At 46.4% G+C, this 21,869-nt stretch overlaps 1 protein-coding gene across 1 annotated transcript in view; it reads left to right on the forward strand.

Annotated features, from left to right (window-relative positions):
- wwc3 (WWC family member 3) overlaps window positions 1-21,869 on the forward strand; it is a 93,368-nt gene that overhangs the window by 29,717 nt on the left and 41,782 nt on the right. Inside the window, 2 exon segments of the mRNA XM_080769665.1 lie at window positions 15,272-15,381; window positions 20,977-21,207. Coding sequence (XP_080625791.1) covers window positions 15,272-15,381; window positions 20,977-21,207 — 341 coding nt within the window.

Raw genomic sequence — 21,869 nt, forward strand, 5'->3', positions numbered from 1 at the left:
AAAAAGGTTGAACACTCACTCTGTGAGCTTGTAGATCTGCAATGTTTTGCTCATTCATGTTTTAAGCTCTAGTACATATTTCATTGTGATTATTGGTGCCAGTCATTGTCAACTTCTTCTTGGTATATATTCCGGTAACAGCCTTCTTGTAAATTTGAGTTATTTGTCATATTTTTGTTTACAAGGCCCAAAAGATTTATTTTTTTATTCATTATGTCAAAAACAAAAATAATTAATCTGGGTTCTTATTTCTATGAACCAAAGTATTCACGATCGTGACAAACCTTAACATCGATGGTCTGCCACAGAGTTCAGGGTTTAATCCCGCTCTCGTCTGTCTGTCTGTCTGTCTGTCCCGTTTGTGTTTGCTTTAAAGAAAAAAAGAAGATATATTATTCTTCTTCTTCTTTTTTTCATGACACATTAAACGCAACCACATGTCACGGAAATAATTGGATAAAAAAAGAAATACAGCCGAGGAGGGAGGGATGGAAGAGGGAAGGGTTTTTTCTGTGTTGTTGTGCCTGTATAAATATCGTCTGGAAGGGAGGGAGGAAGGGAGGGAGGGAGGGAGGGAGGGAGAGACAGACAGACAGGAGAGTCGCTTTGTCTGTGTCCCTCTCCTCTGGAATGCAGCGGAGAATGCCTTCATAGTGCTGAGCTCTCTCTGGGCAGCTCCGTCATTGTGTGCATACCTAGCTACGCTAAGGCCCCAGCGCTGTGCATACCTATAGCTACGCTAAGGCCCCAGCGCTGTGCATACCTATAGCTACGCTAAGGCCCCAGCGCTGTGCATACCTATAGCTACGCTAAGGCCCCAGCGCTGTGCATACCTATAGCTACACTAAGGCCCCAGCGCTGTGCATACCTATAGCTACGCTAAGGCCCCAGCGCTGTGCATACCTATAGCTACACTAAGGCCCCAGCGCTGTGCATACCTATAGCTACGCTAAGGCCCCAGCACTGTGCATACCTAGCTACACTAAGGCCCCAGCGCTGTGCGTATACCTAGCTACGCTAAGGCCCCAGCACTGTGCATACCTATAGCTACGCTAAGGCCCCAGCGCTGTGCATACCTAGCTACGCTATAAGGCCCCAGCGCTGTGCATACCTATAGCTACGCTAAGGCCCCAGCACTGTGCATACCTATAGCTACGCTAAGGCCCCAGCGCTGTGCATACCTATAGCTACGCTAAGGCCCCAGCGCTGTGCATACCTATAGCTACGCTAAGGCCCCAGCGCTGTACATACCTATAGCTACGCTAAGGCCCCAGCACTGTGCATACCTATAGCTACACTAAGGCCCCAGCGCTGTGCATACCTATAGCTACACTAAGGCCCCAGCGCTGTGCATACCTATAGCTACACTAAGGCCCCAGCGCTGTGCATACCTAGCTACGCTAAGGCCCCAGCGCTGTGCATACCTATAGCTACGCTAAGGCCCCAGCGCTGTGCATACCTAGCTACGCTAAGGCCCCAGCGCTGTGCATACCTATAGCTACGCTAAGGCCCCAGCACTGTGCATACCTATAGCTACGCTAAGGCCCCAGCGCTGTGCATACCTAGCTACGCTAAGGCCCCAGCGCTGTGCATACCTAGCTACGCTAAGGCCCCAGCACTGTGCATACCTATAGCTACGCTAAGGCCCCAGCACTGTGCATACCTAGCTACGCTAAGGCCCCAGCGCTGTGCATACCTATAGCTACGCTAAGGCCCCAGCGCTGTGCATACCTAGCTACGCTAAGGCCCCAGCACTGTGCATACCTAGCTACGCTAAGGCCGCAGCACTGTGCATACCTATAGCTACGCTAAGGCCCCAGCACTGTGCATACCTATAGCTACGCTAAGGCCCCAGCGCTGTGCATACCTATAGCTACGCTAAGGCCCCAGTGCTGTGCATACCTAGCTACGCTAAGGCCCCAGCGCTGTGCATACCTAGCTACACTAAGGCCCCAGCACTGTGCATACCTAGCTACACTAAGGCCCCAGCGCTGTGCATACCTAGCTACACTAAGGCCCCAGCGCTGTGCATACCTAGCTACACTAAGGCCCCAGCGCTGTGCATACCTAGCTACGCTAAGGCCCCAGCGCTGTGCATACCTAGCTACGCTAAGGCCCCAGCGCTGTGCATACCTAGCTACGCTAAGGCCCCAGCACTGTGCATACCTAGCTACGCTAAGGCCCCAGCGCTGTGCATACCTAGCTACGCTAAGGCCCCAGCGCTGTGCATACCTAGCTACACTAAGGCCCCAGCACTGTGCATACCTATAGCTACGCTAAGGCCCCAGTGCTGTGCATACCTAGCTACACTAAGGCCCCAGCACTGTGCATACCTAGCTACACTAAGGCCCCAGCGCTGTGCATACCTAGCTACACTAAGGCCCCAGCGCTGTGCATACCTAGCTACACTAAGGCCCCAGCGCTGTGCATACCTAGCTACGCTAAGGCCCCAGCACTGTGCATACCTAGCTACGCTAAGGCCCCAGCACTGTGCATACCTAGCTACGCTAAGGCCCCAGCGCTGTGCATACCTAGCTACGCTAAGGCCCCAGCGCTGTGCATACCTAGCTACACTAAGGCCCCAGCACTGTGCATACCTATAGCTACGCTAAGGCCCCAGCGCTGTGCATACCTAGCTACGCTAAGGCCCCAGCGCTGTGCATACCTAGCTACACTAAGGCCCCAGCGCTGTGCATACCTAGCTACGCTAAGGCCCCAGCGCTGTGCATACCTATAGCTACGCTAAGGCCCCAGCGCTGTGCATACCTAGCTACACTAAGGCCCCAGCGCTGTGCATACCTAGCTACACTAAGGCCCCAGCGCTGTGCATACCTAGCTACGCTAAGGCCCCAGCACTGTGCATACCTAGCTACGCTAAGGCCCCAGCACTGTGCATACCTAGCTACGCTAAGGCCCCAGCGCTGTGCATACCTAGCTACGCTAAGGCCCCAGCGCTGTGCATACCTAGCTACACTAAGGCCCCAGCACTGTGCATACCTATAGCTACGCTAAGGCCCCAGCGCTGTGCATACCTAGCTACGCTAAGGCCCCAGCGCTGTGCATACCTATAGCTACGCTAAGGCCCCAGCGCTGTGCATACCTAGCTACACTAAGGCCCCAGTGCTGTGCATACCTAGCTACGCTAAGGCCCCAGCGCTGTGCATACCTATAGCTACGCTAAGGCCCCAGCGCTGTACATACCTAGCTACGCTAAGGCCCCAGCGCTGTACATACCTAGCTACGCTAAGGCCCCAGCGCTGTACATACCTAGCTACACTAAGGCCCCAGCGCTGTGCATACCTAGCTACGCTAAGGCCCCAGCGCTGTGCATACCTATAGCTACACTAAGGCCCCAGCGCTGTGCATACCTAGCTACGCTAAGGCCCCAGCACTGTGCATACCTAGCTACGCTAAGGCCCCAGCACTGTGCATACCTAGCTACGCTAAGGCCCCAGCGCTGTGCATACCTAGCTACGCTAAGGCCCCAGCGCTGTGCATACCTATAGCTACGCTAAGGCCCCAGCGCTGTACATACCTATAGCTACGCTAAGGCCCCAGCGCTGTGCATACCTAGCTACGCTAAGGCCCCAGCGCTGTGCATACCTATAGCTACGCTAAGGCCCCAGCGCTGTGCATACCTAGCTACGCTAAGGCCCCAGCGCTGTGCATACCTAGCTACGCTAAGGCCCCAGCGCTGTGCATACCTAGCTACGCTAAGGCCCCAGCGCTGTGCATACCTAGCTACGCTAAGGCCCCAGCGCTGTGCATACCTATAGCTACGCTAAGGCCCCAGCGCTGTACATACCTATAGCTACGCTAAGGCCCCAGCACTGTGCATACCTAGCTACACTAAGGCCCCAGCACTGTGCATACCTATAGCTACGCTAAGGCCCCAGCGCTGTGCATACCTATAGCTACACTAAGGCCCCAGCGCTGTGCATACCTAGCTACACTAAGGCCCCAGCACTGTGCATACCTATAGCTACGCTAAGGCCCCAGCGCTGTGCATACCTATAGCTACGCTAAGGCCCCAGCACTGTGCATACCTATAGCTACGCTAAGGCCCCAGCGCTGTGCATACCTATAGCTACGCTAAGGCCCCAGCACTGTGCATACCTATAGCTACGCTAAGGCCCCAGCGCTGTGCAGGTCCCTCTCCTGCTTTGGCTCCCTGCTGCTATAGCTGATCCCTCCCGGCCCTCCCTCTCCCTCTCCCTCTCCCTCTCCCTCTCCCCTCTTCCCTCTTCCCTCTTCCCTCTTCCCTCTTCCCTCTTCCCTCTTCCCTCTCTCTCTCCCTCTCTCTCTCTCTCTCTCTCTCGTGGTGTCGTACTGTCAGACCTTTGATGGATGGCGGTCTGTCAGCCTGCTCCGCTCCATGCCTGTTGTCAAAGCACGTTGGGAGCGCGCTGCTACGGCCCGGCCACGCAGGCTGTCGCTTCACCGCACGCACACACGCACGCACACACACGCACGCAGCAGTGTTTGGTAATTTGATACTGTCATTAGTGGGCGAGAGGTGACGGGGCAAAAGGGGCCTGGTTGGCTGCTGCTGAATTGTGAATTGTGAACTTGTGTTTGGGTGTTTTGACAAATCATATTTTTTCTTCTTGCGTTAAAGAGTGGATTAGCTTAGCTTCTAGAAGGAGGTTATACCCAGAGCTATGCAGGGGCCAAGTCTTAGCAGTAGAATGAGGTTATACCCAGAGCTATGAGGGGCCACGTCCTGACAGTTTACCATTCTGACCTGAGATCAGATTCTAAAAATGTCTTCTACATCCTGACAGTTTTCTGAAAAAGCTATGTTTCTATGTCAGTGGTTGTTCGATTTTTCAAAAATAGCAGACCTACAAGCTCGTAGCGCGCCACTCGGTGGCGCGCTATGAGCTTGTAGATCTGCTATTTTTTGACAAATCGAAGAGCGACTGACATAGAAGACATTTTTTTAATCTGATCTCAGGTCAGAATGGGTTAAAAATGCGTTTGTCAGAAAACCTAAATCTATAAATCTGTGTGTTTATTCCGAGGTCTTCTGACATGCCGTACAACATGCTACATGTATGAAGTCCTGCATGTGAAACTGCTCCACTTGTTGACATGTGTTCAGAGCGACCAGAGCGAAGGTCACGTAGGGTCACGCTTTTTCTAAACGACACACAATGTCGTTCATTGTGTTTATGAGATAACTGCTAAAGTATGTTATTTGCATTGAAAAGCCCCAGCGGCTATACAACGCCCACCAGTGTCGGTCGCCTGTGGGGTGAAAAGAACCGATTTTTTTTCATGAAAAACAAGAAGCATTATGTTATGCTTTATAGCTATTGAAAAATAGCAGATCTACAAGTTCGTAGCGTGCTATGAGCTTGTAGGTCTGCTATTATTGAAAAAATCGAAGAACGACTGACGACTAGAAACATAGCTTTTTCAGAAAACCGTCAGGATGTAGAAGACATTTTTATAGAATCTGATCTCAGGTCAGAATGGTAAACTGTCAGGATGTAGAAGAACATTTTTAGAATCTGATCTCAGGTCAGAATGGGTTAAAGAGAAGACTATACTTAAAGGTATATTCCTGGTGCGGCTGTAACGAAGACTAGTTGCTCCTTGGATTTTTAGTCCCCATATATGGGGATATGCGACTATAGGACGCTGGGCTATATGACATATGACATGTCTAGCATGACAATCTCTATATTAGCGGTATGTAAGAGGTAACACAATCTAGCAATGATTACTATCAGAATAAAGATTTAACACTTGAAAAACAAGAAGGGGGGGGCTCCTCGCGAGTCGCAGCTCACAGTTGCTGCTGCTGTGGATAAAAAAATCACACCTGTGTGAAGTGAGGGGCGCTCTAATCATCGTACGTATACATCATTCATCATCAAGAATGGTGGTCATTTATTGGCCATGGGTGGACTGGCCACCGATATGCATATTATGGTGATTTGCTCAGACAAATCTTATGACATGAATTATCTGTTCCGTGGCATTAGTTCTCCATTCGTTGTCGATGGGCATTTTTAATGTCTGTTCTTCAGCGTTTCGCATTTCGGCTTTAACGAAAAATGTATTGATTGAATACTATAGTATAGGCCTGTCACAATTATTACGCAATCGCCTAAAAATAGCAATTCTTTTTTTTTGTTTGTTGCATAATCGACAATCGTTTCCGTGTTGGGTAAAAAAATGTCCCTATATACATTTCAACCTAGTCGGCACCAAAGAATGCAACAGATTCTCAGGCATCTTGTTTTGTTTGTGAACAGGAACGAGGTCTGTCTCTCTCGTGCCATGTGGCCTTTCTACTACTGGAGGTTTAATGTCAGTGTGTCAGGAGCCATTTGCAGAGGAATGACAGACACTCCTTTCATGTCAGGCCTGTGTCACTAATGAGGGCGGCTAGCTGGTGCTATCTGTCACGTCTGAGTCGTCTAGTGCTCTGCGCACATTAATTGAGAATGCAGTCTGTTTGCATTGCTATGCCTCGCTCCTCTGGCTGTCACCCCTCTCTGTGTGTTTTCATCTGTTTGCATTGCTATGCCTCGCTCCTCTGGCTGTCACCCCTCTCTGTGTGTTATCTGTTTGCATTGCTATGCCTCGCTCCTGGCTGTCAAAGCTCATTCATGTCAAGTCTGGATTTCCGGTGGTAAGGTGACCACCGAACTACAACATGACATCACTGAGGTGACCACCGAACTACAACATGACGTCACTGAGCCGCGGTGAAGAGCAAACCACCGCCACCGCTCCAGCCCTTCTCTCTCTGTTTTTACTCGCCACCGCTCAACGTTATTTCAGCTCCGGTTGGTCACCTCACCACCGGAGCGGTGGTCACCTCACCGCCGAAAATCCAGACAATGACCCTCCCTGTTTTATCCGTTTGCATTGCTACAGTATGCCTCGCTCCTGGCTGTCACCCTCCCTGTTTTATCGCTGGCTGGGTGTCTGTCTGTGGCACTGGCAGAGGGCTAGATAGTTATGGCATCTCCATTATTATATTAATGCAAACAGATAAAACAGGGAGGGTGAAGGCTCATTCATAGTCTGGATTTTCGGTGGTGAGGTGACCACCGGAGCGGTGGTGAGCTGACCACCGGAGCTGAAATAACACTGAGCGGTGGTGAGTAAAAACAGAGAGAAGGGCTGGAGCGGTGGCGGTGGTTTGCTCTTCACCGCGGCTCAGTGACGTCATGTTGTAGTTCTGTGGTCACCTCAGTGACGTCATGTTGTAGTTCGGTGGTCACCTCAGTGACGTCATGTTGTAGTTCGGTGGTCACCTCAGTGACGTCATGTTGTATTTCTGCGGTCACCTCAGTGACGTCATGTTGTAGTTCTGTGGTGGTCACCTCAGTGACGTCATGTTGTAGTTCTGTGGTGGTCACCCCACCACCGAAAATCCAGAATATGAATAACGCTTTACTCTGAGAGTGTTCAAATGCACCCTTATAAGTTATGGGTCCCTTTACGGGTCCATTTGAACTTTTAGACTCCTATCGTGCCATAATACAGTAGTGTTGTAGTACTTGGAGACTTGACATTCGAAATGAGAACATTTTAATGATGTGTAAAAACAGAATGTATCAAATGTTGTTATACGGACATAAATAATGATGACTTGAGCAGTTTTCTCTGCTATCTTAAGTGCAATAAGGGTTTGTTGTGCGATAACAGCTACAATTACATGTTTGTGCATTAGTGCTGCTGGGGTTGTGCAATAACAAGAAGTGTTATGCTTTAGCTATTGATTCTTTTTTTCTTTTTTTAACTGTCAGTATTTAGAAGACATTTTTAGAATCTGATCTCAGGTCAAAATGAGTTAAAGAACCACCGTTCTTCCGTGCGTTAGAATCTGATCTCAGGTCAGAATGGGCTATAGTTATCTTTTGGTTATGTCCTGTTACTGGCTGCGAGTTCCCACCTGACGTTGTGTGGGAGTTCAGACTGCTCCAGACCGTACTGAAGGACGGCCTGCTTACATAACGTCTTCAGACTAGGACTCAGGTCTACGACGTGCAGGTCGTTAGTCCTGTATTCTCCTCCGAACAGGATGACACGATGTCCCACCACGCAACAGCACATCTCATACAACCGGGAACTTGGGCTTTTGCCCGTGACCTTAACCTTCCTCCAGGAGAAGGTGTCTGGGTTGAACTTGCACAGATCATTGACGACCGTGTACGATATCACTAAAATCAAGCCACCGAATACGTACAGCTCTCCGTTATAGATAAAGGCTGAATGACCGCAGCGTATTTCTGGATGAGGCTGTGTGGAAGGTGTGTCCAGCCAGGTGTTGGTCTCAGTGTCAAACACTCGGGGACGGGGAGTGAGTGCGCTGGCTAAACAGCCCCCAAATACAAACATCTTTGTCCCAATGATGTTGGCAGAGTGACGGTATGCTGGAGTTCCTGCTGGAGTTCCTGCTGGAGTCTTAACTGAAGACCAGCCCATGGTGTTGGTGTCCAACTTGCTGATGTCACCAGAAGTGGATCCACGAAGTGACAATCCTCCATGAATATACATGACCTTCCCCAGGGCACAGGCCGAGTGGTAGCACCTCCCCTCTGGAACAGCCCCGGAAACCTGTGGTTTGAACCATCTGTGGGCGTTGACGTCAAATGCATGAAGTTGCTTGCAGTACCCTCCCCATAAGTAGGTGATATCTTCAATCAGCACAGCTGTGTGGCCACTGCGCCTGAAGGGAGCCTCAGGGGTAGGACCGGGTTCTCCTCCAGGTGTCAACTTCCTCCAGCGCAAAGACACTGTGTCGAAGACATCTACATCGATCCGATCTCCGTTCTCTAGAATGTTCCTTCCAAAGTAGTACAGCTTGCGTCCCACCGCTACCGCAGCACAAGTGTCTTTAACTGGTAATCCTCCTTTACGATGCAACGACCAGGAAAACATTTTTATCACGGCGGTTTAACGGTGGATTTAAGTAAACCTGTCGGTTTTCTGCTTTGCACGCTTCTGTGTTCTAGAGCTCTTAGAATCGTGGTCGATCGTGAAGATAATGTCTTAAAGATTAACTCTCTGAGGCTTCCGTGCTTATCTTATACTGGTTGGATTGTTCGTGTCATGGCGGTGAGCCCACATACTGTATGACATGTATGACATCAGGAACCCCATATTTGGGCAAGGCTGGCCTGCTGTGAAGTCCGTATATGGATATGGCTGAATCATCAGCTTATTTACTTCAAGTTCAATTGTTGGTTAATGTAAAAAAAACAAAAAAACAATCACACCTGTGTGAAGTGAGCGGTGCACCTGTACCAACATCCAGAATCCCAGGAATCCCAGGAGCCTTCACGCGTGTGATTCTTTTTCCTGCTTTGGGCTGACACAATTCAATTCAATTCAAAGGACTTTATTGGCATGAGAAAACATACGTTTACATTGCCAAAGCAGAAAGAACAATACAACAATACAGCAATACAATCAAAACAAAAATTATTTACATTTGAAGGTCAGAATAGTGCAGGAATATACACATTGATTAGTCTTTAGGGTGGTTGTGTTCCATTTGATATCCTTCTCCTATCACAGCAACTCACAAATCTTGCTGCTGTGTTTGCACATTGTTGTACTTCGCCCAGCAGATATGGGAGTTTTTTGTCATTGGTCATGTTTTCAAAATCTGTGTGTGTGGTTGACGGTTGTAATCTGTGGGAAGTATGTGTCTCTGATGTCTTGGTACAATGGACAGATGGTTAGGAAGTGTAGCTCGGTTTCCACTTCATTTAGTGTGCAGTGGGTGCATAGTCTGTCTTCTCTCGGGATACAGGTCTGCCTATGACGGCCTTTCTCCATCGCGAGACTGTGCTCACTGAGTCTGTACCTAGTTAAGATTTTTCTTTGTTTTGGGTCGGTCACGGTGCTCAGGTATTCTGCCACTGTGTATTCTCTGTTCAGGGCCACTGACACACACACACACACACACACACACACACACACACACACACACACACACACACACACACACACACACACCCAAGAATAGGCGAATGTCCCCTGTCCCCTGCCCCCCCCCCCCCCCCCCCCCAAGAATATGAATGCTGGGGATCAAGTAGTTCATACTTTAAAAGTAGTTGTAGAATAGTGATATTGACGTCAGGCTTCGGTTCTCCGTTACTGTTGCATTTACCATAGATTTCTGTCAGCTTAAAACCTATAGATTTTAGACATGGATGTTTGACATCTGGCCCGTTTCAAGGTTTCTGCTATCGCCATGACTATCCAATCAGAATCACCTTGACAGACTCACCTGTGATATAGTCTGTCACGCCACACGCATGGAGGCATCAATATCACGCACGCACTGTAGCAGTCAGAGCCACACGAGACACTTGTTTCCAATTAGGACTTGTATAAACAGCCCCTTCGTGGTCGTAGCTCAGAAACCAGGAAATAGACGCATTGTTCCTTCCAAGTTTCCAGACAGTTTGTTCGATGCTCAGTCAGTAATAAATCATCTGCTGCATCTCCAGATTTTGACTTGTGTGTGTTTTTCGTTAAAGATGGAGTGAACCGTGATTTGTTTTGGGAGTGTACAGTATTTGTTGTAAAATGTAGTTTTTATGTGGACACGCCCACCAGTTCATTAACCCATTCTGAACGGGAACCCATATTGGTGTTAGCATCATGTTATGCTTTAGCTATTGAAAAATAGCAGATCTACAAGCTCATAGCGCGCCACCGAGTGGCGCGCTACGAGCTTGTAGGTCTGCTATTTTTGAAAAATCGAAGAACGACTGACATTTTTAGAATCTGATCTCAGGTCAGAATGGGTTATAATCAGACCAGTGTGTGTCCAGTGGAAACCTCGTATGAATCTGATCTCAGGTCAGAATGGGTTAAGTATGCCTGGTTTGATTGGTGGGGGTGGTGATGGGTGGTGATCCACCTGAACTGAAGCCGCACCCACAGCTGTAGTTGTGACGATAAAAGGGGCGAGGTCGCTTGCACGCATCCGCCTGGGTGACAGCAGACTGCTGGGCGAGCGCTGGCGCTTTGGCATATGGAACATTGATACTTTTTTTACTAAAAGTAAAACATTTTGGAGTACTTCTTCCCTTCCACCATGATGCCTGCATGATTTAGTTTAGTTTAGTTTATTTCGCACGATAAAAACAGCACAAAAAGGTAACATCAATAAAAGAAGTGTGTGCAGGTGAGAAAAGAAACCCAGGGAGGGCTTATGTGTGGTTCTCACCAAAGTTAACATACAATTTAACAAATAGTAATACAAATATTAAGAGAAAGTAATCAAACACGATGCATTCATTCAGTACATTTAGACTTCTGGAATTTTACTTCTATCTATTTTATTTACTTCTTTCTATGTTGCCGTATCGATACTTTTGTACTTTCACTCGAGTATACATTTAGAATTCTGGACTACGATCTATTTTATATACTTCTTTATATGTTGCTGTTTATTATTGATACTTTTGGACCTAAAACAACCCAGTGCTGCTTCTCCCCTTCCACCATGATGCATTAACCCATTCTGACCTGAGATCAGATTCTATAAAAAATGTTCTTCTATACATCCTGACAGTTTTCTGAAAAAGCTATGTTTCTGTCAGTCTCAAAATAGCAGATCTACAAGCTCATAGCGCGCTATGAGCTTGTAGATCTGCTATTTTTCAACAGCTATAAAAGCATAACTTAATGCTAACACCAAAAGGGGTTAATCCCGCCGCCCAGAATGCATTAATGCAGTGGTATTGCTCCACAGACACTAGACAGCGACTCCTCCTGTGTGTGTGTGTGTGTGTGTGTGTGCTCAGCAGGGCAGCTGAAGGGGTTAACAGCGCAGCGTGCAGCAGACACACACACACACACACACACACACACACACACACACACACTGCTGAGCGACAGAACATACATTCATTACGCTCCTTTAACCCATTCTGACCTGAGATCAGATTCATGCGAGGTTTCCACTGGACACACACTGGTCTGATGAACCCATTCTGACCTGAGATCAGATTCTAAAAATGTCAGTCGTTCCTTAGATTTTTCAAAAATAGCAGACCTACAAGCTCGTAGCGCGCCACTCGGTGGCGCGCTACGAGCTTGTAGATCTGCTATTTTTCAATAGGTAAAGCATAACATGATGCTAACACCAAAATGGGTGCCCGGTCAGAATGGGTTAAGGAATTTTCAGGATTCTTGAGATGCCAGCATGTTTTCCTCCTCCTCCTCCTCCTCCTCCCTTCTTCTCTCTTCCCCCTATTTTTACACTCCTTTTTTCCAGCATGTCTTCATACCGTTGCGCGGCGCGGTGCGGCCATAAAGGCCCCAGTTCATTTTATTTGCGCAGAATTCATTAAAACTATGGTGCGTGATGAACGGCCCGCGGTGGAATCGATTAGACAGTCGATCAATTATCCCATTCGGGGCGGGAAGCCCCTTTTGGGTGTTTTATAACAAGCATTATGTTATACTTTTTAAGCTATTGGAAAAACATAGCAGATCTACAAGCTCGTAGCTTCGAGCGGCGGCCAATTACATATACTTTTTGGGGGTCCTTGACATGAAAATTATATAGATATTCCACTGTTACTTTCTTAGCTTACGCATGTTTCATGATAAATGTTTTTATGTGATGTATTCCCATGCTTTTTTGTTCTTGCTTAATGTAAATTGCTCTGGATTAAGAGCGTCTGCTAAATGCCTAAATTGTAAATTGTAAATTGATTGTAAATTGTAAAATGTTTGAGAACGACTGACACATTAGAAACATGTTTTTTTTTTCTCCAGAAAACCAAACAGGATTTAGAAGGTATTTGTAGATTGTAGGTCCTCGGGTCTGAAGGGGTTAAGTTTTATTCATGCAGCGCCAAATCAGGACAAGCTGTCTGAGGACGCATTACGAGACCGAGCGGGACAAGTCCTTAAGTTGCCATGTCTGTTTATTATAAGCGACATGGGGCTTGCTTTTTTTTGCTGGCCGCAGACCTCCATCTGAAAAGATTTATTGTGTGTGTGTGTGTGTGTGTGTGTGTGTGTGAAATGTTTCAAAACGACGTATTCCACATTTTTCAAACATTTGTCAAGATTCAAACATTTGTCAAGATTTAAGTGTGTGTGTGTGTGTGTGTGTGTGTGTGTGTGTGTGTGTGTGTGTGTGCGTGTGCGTGTGTGTGCGCGCCCTCATGTGGCTTCTTTGTGGCTTGTTTTCGTAGACCAGGCTGCTTGTTTCTCTCGCACAACCTGGCACCACTGGTTGGAGATGGTCTCTTCCATTGAGCCTTTTGGACCCTGGTGTCTGGGAGGACCTCTACTGGTGACTTTTAGACCCTGGTGTCTGGGAGGACCTCTACTGGTGGACAAGTAGCACTGCCTGAAGATCATAAGCCCAACATCTCCTCAGTTTTAACCTTTTAACCCATTCTGACCTGAGATCAGATTCATACAAGGTTTCCACTGGGGACACACTGGTCTGATGAACCCATTCTGACCTGAGATCAGATTCTAAAAATGTCAGTCGTTCTTCGATTTTTCAAAAATAGCAGACCTACAAGCTCGTAGCGCGCCACTCGGTGGCGCGCTGTGAGCTTGTAGATCTGCTATTTTTCAGTAGCTAAAGCATAACATGATGCTAACACCAAAATGGGTTCCCGGTCATAATGGGTTAAGACCTTTAGGACGCATCTGTGTCACCAACCATTATTTTAAACGTTAGCTGTCGGAAAACAGCTGAAGTTATCCCTACATTTATTTGCCATTGTTATTATTATTTTGAAAATAATTTAAAAATAGTCCAACTAGCCGATCTAGTGCTGTGCTACGAGCTTATAGATATATGTGAAACTGCGTGCAAATCATTGAATATATTCTTTCAAAGTGAATGTTTAATGCTGTCAAAGTGAGTTTTTTAACTCAAATCTTTGCTTTGGGGGGGGGGGACGACGACATATTTTCTGATGGCTGTCCGCAGCCAAATACAGATACTTTTGTGGGTCCTTGACGTGAAAATGTTTGGGCACCAGTGAGTGCACCACTGATAAGGTTTTCATAAAACTGATTTGGAAGAGATTTAGTAGAATCAGGTCCTAAACAGTTTGCAGACTGTTCATTTTTTTATGTGATGCTCTAACCGTGTAACTGTCGTGTTGTCCTATAGCAGGGTTACTCAACTAGCCCATTCTGACCTGAGATCAGATTCTAAAAATGTCTTCTAAGGCCTGACAGTTTTCTGAAAAAGCCATGTTTCTATATGTCAGTCGTTCTTCGATTCTTCAAAAATAGCAGACCTATACAAGCTGTGGCGCGCTACGAGCTACTCATGTTCTACTTGCCCAAAAGTCATGCCCACTTGCCAGAAGACGGCGAGCTCTGGCCACGTTCAGATGTTTAGACGGGTATCTCTCTCTCTCGTGTTGTGTTTTATAGAAGGTTGTGTCCCCTCAAAAACACGCACTTCTCCTCCTGAAAGCAAACTCTATACCTCCCCGAATGTTTTATTTACCTGGCTGCCACAGGGGCAGCTGCATGGGCAACCCTTAGTGTCAACGCCTGGTTAGTGTAACAGTAGAGATGTGCAGGAAACAGGGGGAGAGAGAGAGAGAGAGAGAGAGTAGAGTGGGTCCGACCGCCTCGACACTGGGCACTGCACTCCCTGTGGGGGTGACTGTGGAACGCGTGTGTGGAATTTGGGGCGAGCGGTTTTCTAGTTACGTACATTACAGACGTACAGACGTACGTACATCGCACACGCAGACTTTATGACGTGTATACGTACAGGTATATTCTTAGGATCACCAAGCCTTTGATGTTTGCAGACTGTGTTTTATTAAAGGTGTAACTGTGTGGTTTTATTAAAGGTGTAACTGTGGTTTTATTAAAGGTTGTATTAAAGGTGTAACTGATTTTATTTAAGGTGTAACTGTGGTTTCATTAAAGGTGTAACTGTGGTTTCATTAAAGGTGTAACTGTGGTTTTATTAAAGGTGTAACTGTGGTTGTATTAAAGGTGTAACTGTGGTTTCATTAAAGGTGTAACTGTGGTTTCATTAAAGGTGTAACTGTGGTTTCATTAAAGGTGTAACTGTGGTTTTATTAAAGGTGTAACTGTGGTCTGTGGTTTCATTAAAGGTGTAACTGTTAACTGTGCTTTCATTAAAGGTGTAACTGTGGTTTCATTAAAGGTGTAACTGTGGTTGTATTAAAGGTGTAACTGTGGTTCCATTAAAGGTGTAACTGTGGTTGTATTAAAGGTGTAACTGTGGTTCCATTAAAGGTGTAACTGTTTCCTGTAGGATCACCAAACCCCTGACGTTTGCAGACTGCGTGGGAGATGAGCTTCCGCTGGGCTGGGAGGTGATGTACGACCAGCAGGTGGGCGTGTACTACATCGACCACATCAACAGTGAGTACAGAACACTCCCCCCCCCCCCTGCTCCCCACACACACACACACACACATCAACAGTGAGTATACAGTGCACTTTCATATCTGCTTCTTGAACACTGAGCACTGACCACCATGAATACTGTCTGTATTCTGTGTTACGATCAGCTTATCCGTGGAGGTAACTGGAAGTCTCTGCAGGGTGGGATCCATCCAGGCACCCTCATCATGCCCACATCCAGCCTGTTAGATGCAGACAGTAAAACCTTAGTGATATGGAACTGATGCACCGCGCTGGTACACAGAAGGCCCGCCCGCACACACGCACACGCACACCTACCTCTCCGGTCGCAACCAAAGTCTACGTCCTACTGTTTGTCACACACGTTAACAACGCTGTGAAGTCACATTTGTTCTCTGCATTTTGACCCATCTCTCTTGGAGCGGTGGCTGAGCCGCAGCCGTGCGCCGCGCTCGGGAATAGTTTATAGTCGATCTGACCCTCCAATCCGACCCATTGAGTGCCAAGCAGGGAGGCATGAATTCCGGGGCCCACTGGAACATATGAACAGGGTTGTAAACCGCTGGTGTCCATCATGAACAGACAGACAAACAGATATGAACAGGGTTGAAAGCCATGTGTCCATCATGAACAGACAGACAGACAGACAGACAGACAGACAGACAGACAGATATGAACAGGGTTGTAAGCCATGGTGTCCATCATGAACAGACAGACAGACAGATATGAACAGGGTTGTAAGCCATGGTGTCCATCATGAACAGACAGACAGACAGACAGACAGACAGATATGAACAGGGTTGTAAAGCCACTGGTGTCCATCATGAACAAACAGAGACAAACTCCTCCTCCTCCCTCTCGGCCCCCAACGGGAGCAATTTGCTCTCTGACAGATTGTCCAGTTTGACCTCTGACCCCGAGGTAGCCGGCCTGTCTGACAGAGAGTCACAAGGCCAGATTGGAGTGGGTGACGTGACTTAACTCTTCTAAAACATAATTGTCACGTCAAGGAAGGGTACCCAAATTCAAGTCATTTTTTTTTCTTATTTTTTTTTTTCATTTTCAAAATATGTTCAAACTTAAAACAGTTACAGCAACAAAAGCAACACACAATTGCAGTGTCGGTGAAATATAATAGATAGCCTGTATACAATGCTGCTGTTATGGTGTTTAAAAGGCTTTTCTATAAAAAAAACTGGTTATTTAATTTAGATTTTAAAGGAGAATTCCATGCTAGAATGCTTTCTTATCTTTCTTACCTTTCTTTGTAGTTGTTACGTCCCCCCACCAAAGAGGTCCAGGTGTTTTTTTGTGCAAAAACTCCTTATTGGCTATTTTCCCTACCATAAGCCCTCAATGAATTGCATTGCATTGAATGGGGCTATGGGGTGTTGTGCTAATTCACTTATTTCCATCGAAAGAAGTAGTAAAGTGTGCCGCTTGGGATATTATTTACATTATGAAGAGAGGATATATACAAAGAAATTATAATTTTGAGCGATGGAAATAAGCGAATTAGCACAACACCCCATAGCCCCATTCAATGCAATTCAATTCATTTAGGGCTTATGGTATAGGGGACATAGCCAATAAGGAGCTTTTGCACAAAATAACACCTGGACCTCTTTGGTGGGGACGTAACAACTACAAAGAAAGGTAAGAAAGCCTTTTAGTATGGAATTCTCCTTTAAATAGTTATGGAGCTATAGCAAACCTGAGGTCCAATGGGGAGGCTGTGTTCTGGATTCTAGGGGCGCTGATGGCAAAAGGCCCGCCTGTCACCCCAGAGTGTAGAGTAGCGACACACATGGGCTATAGTTCCAAACACTGGAACTATCCCATTGAGATAGAATGAGCACTTCCTGCATTCCATTGTTAACAATGGGAGTACAACGCTATAGTGTCGCCACTCTCTTATTATTACTCTGTACAATTTACAATTTAGGCATTTAGCAGACGCTCTTAATCCAGAGCGACTTACATTAAGCAAGAACAAAAAAGCATGGGAATACATCACATAAAAACATTTATCATGAAACATGCGTAAGCTAAGAAACAGTGGAATATCTATATAATGAAACTATACATATAAACTATACATATACTATGCTATACATATGTACTATGATGACGTGCTATGACTACATACAATGCAATTATAGTGCTGTCTACATAACATGCTATAAGTCTATCAAATGCTATCTCAGGCCTCTTTTAGACGGCGACCATCTCCAGATAAAACGTCAAAGTCCCGTTACGTTCTCATTTTTATTGACCATTTACATGAGAACGCACACTTGAATGAAAACGCTACAAAGTGCATGCATATACATGCCAGGTCGCTAGGTGGCGCGTGGCCTTGTGGGGTCCGTGTGACGCAGCGCATATATAAACCATAGACATAAGTCACGCATGCGTAGAACTACTTCCGTTCTTCTTCTACACAGAAAGTAAACAAACGTCGCGTCCTACTCTATGCGTCCTCGCGTCCTCATCACTAGCATGGTTGTTGTTGTTCGTTTCCCCTAGCAACTGACGCATGCCTATGACACCATGTAAAAACGTAGGACACGGGTGAGCCGACCAGAGCTGACGTAAGCCATGATGTCACAATTTTTGCGTATCCACCGTTTTGCCTGTTTATATGGAGACCATAGGAAACGGCGTTCTAAAAGATTTCCACTCTGGGAGGTGGTTTCACTTCGTTGCGTTTTCACCTCCTGTGAACACGGTTCTCGTCTAAATGACAGCAGCAAACGATACTTTATTTTGCCGTTTTTTATGAACACCATCCTCGTGTAAAAAGCACCTAAGTCTACAGAAATGCTATCTAAGGGGGTACTAGGGTAAGTGCTATGAGCCATGATGGAGTCTGAAAAGGTGGGTTTTCAGACTACGGCGGAAGATTGGGGGAGTGAGGCTGCAGTTCTGACTGCAATGGGGAAGTGCATTCCACATAGTTTTGGAGACAGAAGGGAGAAGAGTTTTGGGACGTGTGTGGAGCGTTGTTGTCCCGGCGTTTTTAGTGAGGGTATACTTCCAGCTTCCCTGCGTTGGCTGATCTGAGTGCAGCACGCGGGAGGGTTTGTAGGGTTCAATCATACTAGCCACGTCTGACACGCGGCCCACCATGCAGCGGCCAATGAGGCATGCTCTGTACTGTACATAAGAGTATTTATGTACACTGCGTACCGTATTTATTTATGTCTACACATACTGTACATGTGTACGGTAGGTATAGGTACAGTATTTATGTCTGCGAGGAGGAACAGCCGTGCGTGCGTGCGTGCGTGCGTGCGTGCGTGCGTGCGTGCGTGCGCTCGCCGCCCGGCGTCTGAGGAGACGAGGACGAGGCCGGGAGGGACAGGATGCGTTGTGAGAGAGAGAGAGAGAGAGAGGAGAGGTCCTTTTCCTCCACACTTCCTCTTTACAAATAAACCTTCCCCTGAAAGGCATGCATATAAACCTCACAATGGACGCCGGCTCATGGCGCTCATTCATTGCAGGGAGAGACGACTATAGTGCCCGCCTTTTTTTTTACACCCCAGTAATTCCCAAACTGCGGACCCCCATTTCATCCCTACTTGTTTCCAAGTCTACGTTGGTGACCATGGGTAACACAAAAGGTATGGCTCCCCCATATCTTGCAAGTATGATTGAAGATACAAGATATAAAAGTATTTTTTTCCCCCCCTAATATAATTCAAAAAGTGAAACTTTCATGTATTCTCAATTCATTGTGCATAACGTCAAGTATTTAAAACCTTTTTTTTTAAATATATAAATCTTGATGATTATGTCGTACAGCTCATGAAAATCAAAATATCCTATATCAACAAATATTTTACGAGGATTTATTTATTTTTAACGAGAAATGTCGACCATCTGAAAATTATATTAATGTATGCAGTCAATACTTGGTCTGGGCTACTTTTGAACAAATTATTTCATCAATGGAGGGGCGTGGCATGGAGGTGATCAGCCTGTGGCACTGTTGAGGTGTTATGGAAGCCCAGGTTTGCTTTGATAACAAGCCATAAATGCATTTGTATTGTTGAGTCTCATGTCTCACACCTTCCTCTTGACAATACAACCTAGATTCTCTGTGGGGTTCAGGTCAGGCTAGTTGGCTGGTCAGTTAAGCACAGTGATACCATGGGCATTGGGCAGTACACCAGTTACTAGTATTTTTGGCCTGCCTGAAAAGGAAGATCAGCCATCGACATAAAGCTTGTCGAATGTACAGTACGGAGGCACAAAGTGCTGTAAAATATCATAATACTGTAGATGGTTGTGTTGAGACTCTGGACTTGACAAAACACAGTGATGAAGTTTGGCCGCAATCTCTTTAACTAGTTGGTTAGCTCAGTTAAAACATCACCATTTTACGACATATTGTGTAAAGTGTGTGGGACACACAGCGCTATAGAGTCTGCTGGCTCCATTCACGCCGTTTCACAGATTACAGGTTACGACGTGGCCTATAGCGACATTTTTCAGGCGTGAGATTTTATTTTGGTGTTTTAAACATTATGTTAGCTATTGAAAAATAGCAGACCTATACAAGCTCGTAGCGCGCCACTACGAGCTTGTATAGGTCTGCTATTTCTGAAAAATCGTGAAAATATTTATTTCAGAAAACTGGATGATTTAGAAGATTTATTTTTAAATTTCAAGTTCAGGCCTAAATGGATTAATCCATCCATCTCTCTCTCTCTCTCTCTCTCTCTCTCTCTCTCTCTCTCAAATCAATTTCAAAAGTTTATTTATTTACTGGTTGGAATAACGTGTTCCTTCCACGCGCTACGTCCAACCAGGGAAACTCCCCCCTGTCAGGTGTAAAGGAGCAACTTGGACACTCAGGCATGAAGGGAGCATGAGTTAAGTCCGTTGCTCTCCCCTTGTCCCCCATATATGGGGACTAGGCTGGTCTCCCCTTGTCCCCCATATATGGGGACTAGGTTGGTGCAGGGTGTGTAGAGCCCAGGATCACATTAGATAATTGACACAGGGGTGAAAAATGGGTTACAAAATTGTGCGATAGAAAATATATATATCAAAAGAAAAGGCTTTATTGGCATGATAAATATGTTTTACACATTGCCAAGGCGTACATACATACAACAAAACAAAAGTCAACAAACGTCCCAACAATAATGAACAACAAGCAATACAGTAACAATGAAAATAAATTAATAAACATAACAGCAACTTAACCCATTCTGAACGGGAACCCATTTTGGTGCCTCATGTTATGCTTTAGCTATTGAAAAAAATATATATTTTTTTAATCGAAGAACGACTGAGATTTTTAGAATCTGATCTCAGGTCAGAATGGGTTAATCAGACCAGTGTGTGTGTCCAGTGGAAACCTCGTATGAATCTGATCTCAGGTCAGAATGGGTTAATCAGACCAGTGTGTGTGTGTCCAGTGGAAACCTCGTATGAATCTGATCTCAGGTCAGAATGGGTTAATGTCCTCTCTCTCTCTCTCTCTCCGTGTCAGAGACGACGCAGATCGAGAACCCGCGGACACAATGGATTAACCCATGTCTCTCTCTCTCTCTCTCTCTCTCTCTCTCTCCCTCTCAGAGACGACGCAGATCGAGAACCCGCGGACACAATGGCGCCAGGAGCAGGAGCGCATGCTGAAGGAGTACCTGGTGGTGGCGCAGGAGGCCCTGGAGGCCAAGAAGGAGATGTACCTGGTGAAGCAGCAGCGTCTGGAGCTGGCTCAGGAGATGCTGCTGTTCCAGGAGATGACCACCGGGGGGCACCACGGAGGAGGAGGAGGAGAGGAGGACAGCCGCTCGCTGCTCAGCAGTAAGAAACGCTGTTGTTTTCGTCGACTAAAACTTAAAGGGACACTTCACCCTTTTTGCAAAAACATATATGTTAATGACGTTAAGAAGCTTTAGAACACTTTCCTGGGGGTCTTTATGTGTGTAATATGTGGTTTTAGATATTTTAGATTGTAGCAGTGAGCCTGTTGTCTCTGATGTCATGGACACTGGGCTCACTTCCTTCCTGGACTACATGTTGTCTCAGTAAGACAGATCTCCCCCTATCCACAAGGAGGAGCAGAGCACCAAATAATTATGGGAATTGTAGTCCAGGAAGGTAGTACACACCCTGAAGCCGCTCTGCATCACTTTGACTGGTCTTTACTGTACTGTGTCTGACCCTGAAGCCTCTCTGCATCACTTTGACTGGTCTTTACTGTACTGTGTCTGACCCTGAAGCCTCTCTGCATCACTTTGACTGGTCTTTACTGTACTGTGTCTGACCCTGAAGCCTCTCTGCATCACTTTGACTGGTCTTTACTGTACTGTGTCTGACCCTGAAGCCGCTCTGCATCACTTTGACTGGTCTTTACTGTACTGTGTTTGACCCTGAAGCCCCTCTGCATCACTTTGACTGGTCTTTACTGTACTGTGTCTGACCCTGAAGCCTCTCTGCAACACTTTGACTGGTCTTTACTGTAC

The sequence above is a fragment of the Protomyctophum bolini genome, assembly GCF_963924005.1.
Source record: "Protomyctophum bolini genome assembly, chromosome: 8".
NCBI lineage: Eukaryota > Metazoa > Chordata > Actinopteri > Myctophiformes > Myctophidae > Protomyctophum > Protomyctophum bolini.